General features: G+C 42.3%; 1 protein-coding gene across 4 annotated transcripts in view; it reads left to right on the top strand.

The window, feature by feature from the left end:
- The first annotated feature begins 969 nt into the window (after positions 1 to 969).
- Positions 970 to 11,794, top strand: part of Slc19a3 (solute carrier family 19 member 3) — a 14,460-nt gene continuing 3,635 nt past the window's right edge. The window contains exons 1-4 of one of the 4 annotated variants that reach the window (XM_010608146.1): positions 970 to 1,249; positions 5,649 to 5,835; positions 8,021 to 8,172; positions 9,850 to 10,663. In XM_010608146.1, coding sequence (XP_010606448.1) covers positions 5,709 to 5,835; positions 8,021 to 8,172; positions 9,850 to 10,663 — 1,093 coding nt within the window. In that variant the 5' untranslated portion in view covers positions 970 to 1,249; positions 5,649 to 5,708. Of the gene's footprint in view, positions 1,250 to 3,389; positions 3,590 to 5,648; positions 5,852 to 8,020; positions 8,173 to 9,849; positions 10,664 to 11,794 lie in introns of those variants that run through there. The other 3 variants (XM_010608147.1, XM_010608148.1, XM_010608149.2) reach the window with 3 other exon arrangements.

The following is an 11,794-nucleotide window of genomic DNA, read 5'->3' as shown; positions in this document are numbered from 1 at the left end:
GTTCAAGTCCAGCCTGGGCTACACAGTGAGTTCCAGGTCAGTCTCAACTACATAGTGAGACCCTGTCTAAAAAAAAAGCCCCAAAGAATAGTACAACACATACCTAAGAACCATTACCCAGGTGAACACTGACCTACACCTAGCCAGTCCCGTGTCATCTATGACCTCATCCACACCCTCTCCACCACGGGGTCATAGGGAATCCCTTCCGGACCTCATGTCATCTAATCTGTAAACACGTCAGTTTATGTTTCCCTCCTGTTCAGTCTGGCTGTGAGAAATCAGATAGGCAGAAGTAAACTTCTCAGGATCCCATTTGAAGTTATCTCATAGAAAGGCCCAGAGGAAATCATGACTCCTCAACCTTTCAGAAAATGTCACCCATCCTGCTTGGGGAGAACTGGGCAATTTGCTAGAGCACATTGTTGCACAATAAACCAAGCACTCCTATGCCCGGGGTGCAGCTCCAAAATTTACAGGCAGACCACAAAACATGTCAGGTGAGTGAGAAAAATCCAAAGACACCCAGACACCTGGAGAACTGTCCATCAATTTGACTTCTAGTAGCCCTTCAATTCAAGCAGTGTTTATCTTTAGGGAGAGTGGTTTGGTTTGGTTTCATTTGATTCTTAACTTCTATCCATGAATAAACAAAAAGATAATTTTTTAATTTTTCCACTTCAGCCAAGAAATCTGCGATGGTTAAAAAAACAGAAATCAAGCAGAACAATGGCTGAGAGGATAGTTCAGTGGTAGGGGTTTACCTGCTGTGTGGAAGGGCTTGGATTCCCTAGCACAGCAGACAAATGATTACAAACCCTAGCTCCGGAGCCAGGATGTACCAACATTTCCTTCTTCCTCGATTTCTTCATATGTAGAATAAAAAAAGCGTTCACAGAGAAAGAAAGGGATTAATAGGAATTACTTACAAACACACCAAATGATCCACGCTGCATTCAGTTGGTCTTGTTTTATTACCATTATATTGAGGGGGGTCGGTATATTACTTTAAGTGGCTCCTTTGAGCTAGAATGAACTGTTCTAGCACAGGACACAGCGACTCACAGAACTCTGATTTTCTCCTCTGCATCTTAAGCCCCAGAGCCTTAATGAGCACATGCAGAGTGGGGGCGTGGCCTCCTGACCCAGCGGGAACGCCCCACTGTCCGCTGGCCCCACCGAGAACCTGGATCCAGCAAGCAGCCCAGGGAGCTTGTATTGGGCCAGAGAGCAGCACCCACTTCTCTAGGTAAGGACTACTGCCCTGTCTCCCCAGCTCAGAGCCAGGTGAGGCCTCAGCTTGCAGGACACCCAGGGTGGCTGGAGCAGGTTCCACCCGGCTTCCCAGTTCTTCCGCCTTCTGAATTCTGCCAGCCCCAGTGCTAGGACCGGCCCAGCCAGGTTTGGCTAGAACTCCCCCATCAGCCATCTGGAAAAGCAGATTAAATGAAATAATGATTCTGTTCAACTGCCAGCAGCTGCCGGGAGTACACCAGTGTTCACAAGTTTTTAACTGAGAAACAATTTCAGCACACAAGTCCAAACTTGAGTCCAGAGACGGTACAAAGGTCTCTTCTAAAGCAGAAAAGGAAGGTGTATTTGGAACTAAGAGAACAGTCTGATTTTTAAACTTGTTTTTAAATTTGTTAAATTCTCTGTTGAAAACTACTTTAATTGACATTAAAGGTACAACCAGGGCTTACAATAATCCTGCTGGAAAGGACACCTAATAACATGTGTAGCCTCCATTCATCAGCTCTGTATCACTGCTGTAATTGTACAAAGGTTTGGTTTTACGAATTGCTGCTGGTTTGAAAAGGGTGAAGGAAGTAATGTATTCTAAAGTGATTCTGACTGGATCAGGGCATAGTGCCTGCCTAATATGGCCAAAATGCTGGGTAGCATCCTTAGCACTTCAAAAACTTAATTAATTAATTAGTTTAATTAAGTTATTCTCATATAGGAGTTTTGCTCCTACCAGTGTCAGAATACATTGCTGCCTCCTGAGGCACAAGGGGCTTTTCATGAAGTCATATATTTTAAATAGAATAAAACATAACTCTTAGATTTCCCTTTTGCCCAATAATCATACAACAAAAAGGCTGGAATGTTAGACCCTTGCCTTAAGATGGCTGCCACATGGACTAGCAGCCTCCATGTTAAAATATGGCTTCTCCCAACAAAGTGCAGGCTTCTTCTTCCCATCATGCCTCTTCTCCTGCCAAAAGAGTACTACCTGATACTTGCTCCCTCCTAGCAGCTAGGGATGTCACAAGCCCCTCCTAGTGTTGTCACAGGCTCCTCCAATCCCGTAATACTACCTCACTCAACTCCACCCCACCTCAGGCGAACCCCGCTCCGCTCCTATAACAGAGGCTCCCTATTCTGCCATGTTGCTCTCTCCTTAGTTCGAAGACAGCCCTGCAGACCCTCCCCATAATAAAGGTTTGTTATGGTCCTGGTCTGGTCCTGGTTTTCGGCTCCTTTTACCTAATAATAACTAATTTTCCAAATAACGTCTTTCTTCACGGCCACAATAAGTAAAATGGACAACAATAACAGTTTTTTCATCTTTTGCTAACAGAACAATTTCTGTAATGGAAAAATGCAATTCAAGACTATCAAAGAACAAAATTATAGCAACGGAATTTAATTTTAATTGCTTTATTTTCTCTTCTAAAACTGGGCAACACTTCATTCCATAGAGTATTTCAATGGACTAAGCAGAAAAGGCTGGTTCTGTAGATAGAGACAAAGTGAAGAAAGCGCAAACAAAATCAAAGAACTGACTGGTTATTTTAAAGTTACTGTCATTAAGAGACAGGGACAGAGACAGAATAGGAAAATGAGTGGTTAGTTCCAGATGACTTCAGGCAACTTTTGCAGGGAGGAACTGAAGTGCAATTTTTCCCCCTCCCACTCCATGGCTCTGAGTAGATAACTACGCTGCAGTTCCCTGTCTGGGTTTGAGAAGTTACAGTTCATTCATCAGAAACACCAGAAGTAAAGGAATGATACTGTGGGATTCCACAGAAGGCACAGGGTGTATTTTCAGGACAACTGATTTTGACAAGAAGCTGAACTATTCGGGCCTGTTGGCTAAGAACCCAGGCTTAGTTCAAACCTCTTGAACTTGTGTGGGGTGCTTCATTTCAGCAGGATTTGGGGGGAGAAGGAGAGGAGCTTGATATAAGAATTACCCAGTGAGCAAGAGGCTCTTCTGTAGTTTTCTGAGAATCTAGGGATTTAGAGAGATGAAACTGCATTAGTTTAGTAATAACATGCAGAGAAATGTGGGCAATTTTATTTGTATATCTCCCTAACCATTTGTGCTTCAGAAATATAAGAACCTGGGTGTTAGGTTTTGTTAAAAAGGATTCCAGGAGAGGTTGGCTGCCTTCGGGCGTGGTCTCCAGGGCATAAAGCCAGCGAGAAGGGAGTCGTTACTCCAGCTGCACAGTTCTGAGGAAAGCACGTCGTGGCAGGGATCTGCACTTATGGGCAGCCAGAAGGAATAGAAGCTGTATGTGAAGGCAGGCAGCCAGCCCTGATTCCAGAAAGAGATAAACTCAGGCCACAGCAAGAACAGGTAATTCTGATTCTGATTTAATTTGAAAAAATGCTCTCTGTGGCCTGACAAGTTGGCCTGTCCTAGCTTTTGGGGCACTGTTTCCATTCTAAACTTTCTGTAATAGACTCAAATTCAAAGACCCTGTTCTCTCTCCTGATCGAGAAGAGGCCTATTCCTGATGTGAAACTTGGAATAACCTTAGTCGGTGCACAAGGAGGAAAAGTCAAGGGCTGCAGAACCGGACACAGAAAAATGCTTTGGAGGAGGGGGAACAGTGTGGATTTCCTTAAACTGGAGTACAATTTACATGCAATATACAGTACAGATTTTAGGTTTGAATGTTTATAATTATATACACCCATGTGACTATGTCCCATCAAGACATAGGGTATTTAACTAACATCATCATCCCAGTAAATTTCCTCTGGTAATCAGTCTCTCTCATCCCCATTCTCGCCTGAAAAGTGACACAGTTCTGACTTAGTTTTGTTTTGAGACAGTGTCTCACTGTGTAGTTTAGGCTGGCCTTGAAATCACGGGCCCCGGCCTCCTGAGTGCTGGGATTATAGGTGTGTACCACCATGCCCGGCTAATTCTGCTTTCTAGTACTGTAGTTTTGCCTACTTTGGGACTTGGTATAAATGGACTCATAAAGTATGTCCTTTTTGTGTCTGGATGCTTTTAGGAAGCATAGTGTTAGATATTTGTTTATTTTGTTCCACATATTAAATCACACTTGTTGAGATGGTTTTCCTATAATGAAGTGTACATTATATGTGTGCAGTGCATGAGTTTGGACAAATGTTTGCAGCCATCACCACCATCCAGTTGTAGAGCATTTTTATCATTCCAGAAAGTTTTTGCACTCTTTTGTAGTCAGTCCCTTCCCACCTCCTACCTCAGGCAACCACGGATGCACTTTTTTTGTTTTGTTTTGTTTTTGAGACAAGGTCTCACTGTGTAGTTCAAACTGGCCTTGAACTCACTATATAGCTCATGCTAGCCTTGAACTTGCAGTAATCTTCCTGCCTAGGCCTCCCAAGTGCTGGGCCTACAGGTGTGTGTCACCTGGCTAACACAGGAAGGTTTTAATGTGCACAGTTACAGAAAAGGTTTGGTTCATGCAGTGACTGTAAGTTAAGGCTAACTGAAGGAAATTGAGCAGGAGGATCAGGAAATAAGTCCTTGCTTTACCTTGTAACTCACTCCAGATAGGATGCTGGCAATGAAGTCTTGGGTTATTTGGGTTTTGTTTTTTTTTTTAAGAGAAAACTCTCTTTTCTATTACTACAGAATTAAAGATGACAAATGAACTTATCCTACCACCAATATAAGAAGTGGGAGTTTAAAATACAATACTACTTCCTGCTGTATAGGAAGGAACAATTTAAAGTGATTGAATGTGGAAAAAAAAGCAATAACTGTAATAAAAGAGAAAGCAATAAATTGAACTCTGATGCTAAAAAAACAGCAAACACACAAGAAGGTGGCATAAAAAAGAAATTTTCCTAAAGTAAATGAAAGCAAAAATAGTGAGAAGCTACTCCAGCCAAACTTGACCACAGTGGAAACAAAGTAAATCCTACATGTGATAGGAGATAAAGAAAATGTGAGGAGGGCTGGGGATTTAGCTCAATGGTGCTGCCGCCTGCCTCACAAGCACAAGGTCCCATAGTTCAATCCCTGGTACCAAATAAAAAAAAAAAAAGGAAAATGTGACAAGCACCTTAAAGTGAAGTGGGATCATGTAAAACTAACAAGGGAATTATCATTTTTCAAAAACCTGCAGCACCTCACAGATCCTGAAGGGGAAGCAGCAATAAAACATGTGGTATTCTGTGGATATGCAGAAAGGGTCCCTGGCGGAGGGACAGCTGCAGCTTTTTTTCATAAGATGAGAAATAATTATTATTCCCCTACCAGCAGAAGGAGGCAAGGACATTTCCAAAGCAATGGGGGTGGTCACCTCCAAAGCAAAGGTGTCAGTGGTCCTTGGGACGCATCCAGGTCATGCCTGTCAGCTGGGTTAAGCCTTTCTGATGTGTAACACCAAACGTCCCATGGCTGCTGCCCCCAGGGTCCAGTGTGTGCTGCAACGGAGTCAGAGGAGGCGCTCTTTGGTCGGCTATGACCTGCGATGTCCGCCAACGATCCAGGCAGAGCCGAGGCTGGAGCTCAAGGTTCACCTCCTCCATCTGCAGTTGACAGCCTGAGGTCTCCCTCTGCCACGTGTCTCCTAGACACACACGGTCCAGCTCACCAAGGTGAGCCCTTCCCCAGGTGTGTGCTACAAGGAGTAGCTGACGAATTCAGCCTTTCTTATTACTTCTGCTCCCACAGTTTTTGCTAACGCAACATTCGCCACCAAGCATTTGTCATGATAGCCTGGTAGAGTGGCTTTTGTTCGGGGAATTTCTTTCTTTCTTTCTTTCTTTCTTTTCTTTCTTTTTTTCTTCCTTCCTTTCTTCTTTCTTTCTTTTTCTTTCTTTCTTTGTTTTCTTAACCTACTCCTCAGAAAGTGTTCTTACACATTTTTTTTTAAACTCATGATAGAGCAGATGAATAATGCATGGATTAACTGCCATGGAGCAACTCTTGAAAGGATTATCTGATTAAAAAAGCACAGAAATGAAGGGAGAAGGTAAATCTTGCTTTCAGAAGCAACAATTCAGAAAATGTACCCAATTCATGTCCTAAGGTTAGAGACAACGAAGCAAAACAAAGAGTACTTTTAGGAGAGAGTTAACATTATGGGGTCAACATGGAATGAGAAACAGAAAAATGGCAAAAGAACAAACAGACTGGCCTCAAACTAGTGCTCAGCGTGGTCTGTGATTCTCCCTCCTAGACCACACAAATATTCTAAGATGTCATTCCTAGGTGTGATCATGAAGGATCCGTGTGCACATTTTCTTGTGTTCTTTCCTCTGCAGTTCCTAACCCCACTGACTGTGTCCCAAAGTTAGTATATATTGTGTTCTTAATTGGAACTCACTGTGGATTAATGCAAAGCAGGGAGGGCCATCGGGATGAGGCCAAGAGGAGGGAATGAGAGGATCCTGACGGCAGTACAGGGACTTCATTCAAATCTTAGCCAGGTTGTTGGAGTCCATTTGTTGGCCATCTTGGATCTTCTATATGCTCACCTTGGAATTTGGGGAAATAGTGTATTTTCTGTTATGAGGTTTTAATGAGATAATATGCAGAAAGTTGTTCATAGCACATTAATTTCCTTCGTATAAATTATCTCAGATGTTAACTACAGTCAAGACCAGCAAAACTATGTAAATTTTACAACAATGTAAAGTTGGATCTCCTATATGGAGGAAGAAGGAGGCTGTTCACACTGCAGTCCACATACAAATGCAAGATATTTTCACAAAATAAAGTTGGATTTTTGTTTGTTTTCTGTGCAAGGAAAAGGGAGATACTCTTGGGCTTTGTGTTTGAAGTTTGAATGTCAAGCAATTTCAATGTTGGGGAAAAGTGTGAAGTCTCAATTAGCTACTGTTCCCACTGGAGGTGTTCCAGGCAACAGCCTAACTTTTCAGCCAGGTTTTCAACAACAATGAGCTATCCTGACACTATGAAAAGTCTTCCAAGAGCAGCTGGGGCTGACCATCTTCCACTTACTCTCCCGGCCACACTGCAGGATTACAGAGGGGCCCAGTTATAAAGACAAGAGGAAAAATATAGTCCATGAAGTGATACCTTCCATTCCCAACAACAAGTGGGAAAAGGGAAGATATATGGGAAAAGATGGCAAGTAAAAAATTTATCCAGCTTAATTTTTTTTAACTGAAGAATGATGAATTCTCAGGAGATTGGAGACACATAGCAAATACCTCAGATGTCTACTGTATGACCAGCAAAATGCTAGGCAAAGGACAGTCTAATGAGGAGGTGAATTTATAAATAAACAAATGTTACATAAGAGTTTCCAGATTGGTGTAGAATGGAGTGGGCAGAGAGTAAAAGATCTGATTTAATTAAATCTGTGTTCTCTTGGCAGTACTTGTCTACCACATGTACACCAGTGATGCCCTAGCTAATATTTACTTGAGTTTAGCATGCTCTGGCTCATCCTTGATCATTATTAGCTACACACAACCACATTTGTGATGAAGAACACTGAAGAAATCTGAATGAGTTTTCCTGCAACGATGATGAAAAAGAAGTCCACCGCCCTAAGGAGTATTGGAGAGCAGTTTCTCATCACTTGCTCTTCTGTCTCAGTTGCAAATGAATGAAATTTTATCTTTTCTTAAAACATCTGTAGGGGCTTAGATTACTGATCAGTTGTAGAGCACCTGGATAGAGTACTCAAGGGCCTGGATTCAATCCCCAGCAAAAAAAAAAAAAAAAAAGCAATAATTTGTTTTTCATTATATCCACGATACCACAAAGAGTAAATGTCATTTAATTTTTGCTTTATTTCCATTTGATTAGCTATGGATTGTTCTAGAACTTCACCAAGCAACTCCTGGATTTTTCCCACGGTGATCCTTTGCTTATATGGATTTTTCTCCATGATGAGACCATCAGAACCATTCCTTATCCCATATTTATCTGAACCAGATAAAAACCTGACCAGCACAGAGGTAAGTTAATACAACTTCATAAATTAATGTGCTGTTTTTATACAGCATTTGAATGAGGATATAGGGCTTCATTTGACTGTAATGAGTCCAATTTTCATAGTAGTTGTCTCATAACAGAACTACTCTTTCCTCCCTACACTTGCAAATATGGGAAACCAAACCATACTAAATATTCAATAAATACTTTAACTTTTATAGAATCCTAATATTACTCCTAATGCATAGGAACCTTTCAGGTCTGCATTGCTTCTATAATACTTAGCCTGAAATAAAATTGATGTCAGCCATTGAATCTGATCTAATAAGCTGGTGATCTCAGATGCTGAATAGCATCTAATAAAGGAATATAATAGTGATGCCACTACAGTCAGTGACGGACCACGTATGTGGCAATGGTGGCTCCATGAGATTATAAGGGAGCTGAGAAATTCCTATCACCCAGTGGCATCGTAGCCAACTTGAATCACAGTACAGTGCATTGTGTACACCATTGTCCTGATGCCCCTATAAACAAAACTGCACTGCTACTGATAGACCATTGTGTAGGGCATATCTGCTGCTGATAACAAAGGAATGTTATTGGTTTATATGCTCCATGTTCCATACGTTTTATCACTGTCATAGAGCATACTCTTCCTACTTATTTTTTAAAAATTTACTGTGGGACAGTGCACACTGTACAACAGCAAACTCATGCATCTTGTGTTTTCACTGGTCTTACCTTTACCATATCTCTTGAGAACATGATTTTCTCTTGTGCTTCATGTAACCTCTGATGCTCTGTTCTCCGTGGTCCTGGGCATAACGCCCTTATATATGACCAATACCCTCGGGGTAGAGCAAGCTGTACCATCCCGTGTGTGCAAGTGCACTCTGAGGTTTGATGATGAAGAAAGTGGCCCGGTGACCTGTTTGCCCTGGCAGAGAGTATCCCCTTTATCAAGCAGCATCTGGCTATGTTTCTCTAGGGGTCTCAGTGCATTTGAACAGCTTACCCTCTCAGCTCTGCCTCCGTCTCTGGAAGGCCCTATCATTGAATGGTGTAATCTCTTTTTTTTGTTTGTTTGTTTGTTTTGGTTTTTTGAGACAGGGTCTCACTATGTAGTTGAGACTGACCTGGAACTCACTATGTAGCCCAGGCTGGCCTCGAACTCACAGCGATCCTCCTGCCTCAGCTCCTGAGTGCTGGGATTACAGGCGTGCGCCACCACGCCCGGATTCTCTTTACATGATATTAGTGCTCTTTGAACAAAAAGGAAATGGTGGTTTTCAGGAACCTGGGAAATCCACAAGTGCCTGAAAAGTTTTTAATGAAACTTACTTTTATTCCGATGTACAAACTATCTGAACCGAAAATATAATTCATACTGCATGTTTGTTCCAATATGTCCTCCTACTGGGATGCAACCAAGTACATACATTGTTTGAATTTCTTTTCTTGTTTCTTTTTTTTCTTTCTGGGGAGTGGGATGGGTGTTTGCTTTTTGTTTTGGTTTTTTTTTGTTTTGTTTTGTTTTTTGGACCCCCGGTAAGAAAGAGGATTCTCTTAATGATTTCCTAGAGAATCAGCTTTCTCGCGCGTTTTCCCTTACATGGAAATAATCTGATAAACAGAGATTGCGGTCTAAGCCACTCGTCCGTCCCTGATGCGCTGCTGCTTCCGGGTCACCCTCACAGATCACGAACGAGATCCTTCCAGTGTGGACGTACTCCTACCTGGCGCTGCTGCTCCCTGTGTTCGTCCTCACCGACTACGTCCGCTACAAGCCGGTCATCGTCCTGCAAGGCACCAGCTTCATCGTGACCTGGCTGCTGCTCTTGTTCGGCCGAGGAGTCAGAGCCATGCAGGCTGTCGAGTTCACCTTCGGGATGGTCTCGGCCACCGAGGTGGCCTACTACGCCTACATATACAGCGTGGTCCGCCCTGAGCACTACCAGAGGGTGAGCGGCTACTGTCGGAGCGTCACGCTGGTGGCCTACACTGCGGCCTCGGTGCTGGCCCAACTCTTGGTATCCTTGGCGAACCTGTCTTACTTCTACCTCAACGTCATGTCCTTGATCTCTGTCTCTGTGGCCTTCCTTTTCTCACTCTTTCTACCAATGCCTAAAAAGAGTATGTTTTTCCATGCAAAACCCAGCAAAGAAGTTCGTCCAAAACCACCGGGAACGGATGCGGACCTTGGGGAGGCTCGGGAGGATCCTGAAACGGTTCAGCAGAAATCCTCCAGTATTTCCAGGGAGCCAGAATGCAGCCACCTGGGCACCCAAAAGACTGAAAATGTGGTTTTGAAGAATTTTGTGCAGTGGTTCCAAGACCTGAAGGAGTGCTACTCCTCTAAGCGTCTTTTTTACTGGTCTCTGTGGTGGGCTTTTTCCACGGCAGGTTTTAATCAAGTTTTGAATTATATTCAAATCCTATGGGATTACAAAGCACCATCCCAAGATTCTTCCATCTATAACGGGGCAGTGGAAGCTATCGCAACATTCGGAGGTAAATTATCATCTCTTTATTTTGCTTTGACAAACATACCCCATGAGGAACTAAACATTTCTCCAGGTACTAATCTCTGCGGTGGTAAATTAGCTCGGTTCAGAGGAATAGCAACATATATTTTTAAAATGGAACCCGCCAAGATATCAATGTGTCATAATTGCCAGCAAGTCCGGGCTTTGCCCTTGAACCAATGAAATTCTAGTGGAACCTTGGAGATCCCATTTTGTCATGAGGACAAGTTCTGAAAGCATGCTCTGCTCTTTCAGGATTCTTCCTCATACTGTGAGGAAGAAAATGTGTAAGTAAGGTGTGATTAGTTATCTTAAGAAAGGCATAAGACTTCTAACATCTACTGGGAGAGTCTTGTTAATAATCCAGCTAGGACTCACCTTTAATTTTCCAAGTAGCTTTTTTTGGGGCGGGGGGTAAGACTGTACAAAGGGTGGGAGAGATTTCAGAGCCAATGTTCTAATATCAGAGGGAAAGCTGCCTTTGAAGATCACCAGATAATAAATATTTATATCCTAGTAAATGGCAAAATGTCAAGTGAGACTTTGAAGATATTTTTCAGGAAGTGGGTCTTTTTTTTTCATACCCTTATATACAAAACGTTTCAGAAAACCCATGTGACCCCAGTTTTGTTTTTGTCTGTCTTTTGGAAGTCCTCTGTTTAACTCTTGAAAACCAGGACTGAGCCAGAATTGCTTTCTTGAAACAACTGCTCCTATATTCCAAATTCTCAGGGAAAAATCAGACTGTGTGGATGTGGCTCCTCTTTTTTCTAGCTCACATGTAAGAAAGTTATTTAGACACTGCGCAGTCATTTGAAACCTAAATATCTTTCGTTTTGTTAGAGAACCATAATAAATAATTTTTAATTACTGTTAATTATTCAACCTATTGTACTCTATAAATCAGTGTAGCCAGGGACTTAGCTAAGTGGTTCTGCCACCTGCCTCATAAGCAAAAGGTCCCAAGTTCAATCCCCAGTACCAAAAAAAAAGGCCAGGGATTTAGCTCAGTGGTTCCACCGCCTGCCTTGCAAGTGCAATATCCTGAGTTCAACTGCTGGTACCAAAAAAAAAAAAAAAAAAAAAAAAAAAAAAAAAAAAAAAATAAAAAAAAAAG

Source organism: Fukomys damarensis, unplaced genomic scaffold (assembly GCF_012274545.1).
Source record: "Fukomys damarensis isolate Sample0158 unplaced genomic scaffold, DMR_v1.0_HiC HiC_scaffold_16, whole genome shotgun sequence".
Lineage (NCBI taxonomy): Eukaryota > Metazoa > Chordata > Mammalia > Rodentia > Bathyergidae > Fukomys > Fukomys damarensis.
The sequence above is the reverse complement of the archived record's forward strand: the minus strand, read 5'-3'. Positions and strand labels throughout refer to the sequence as shown.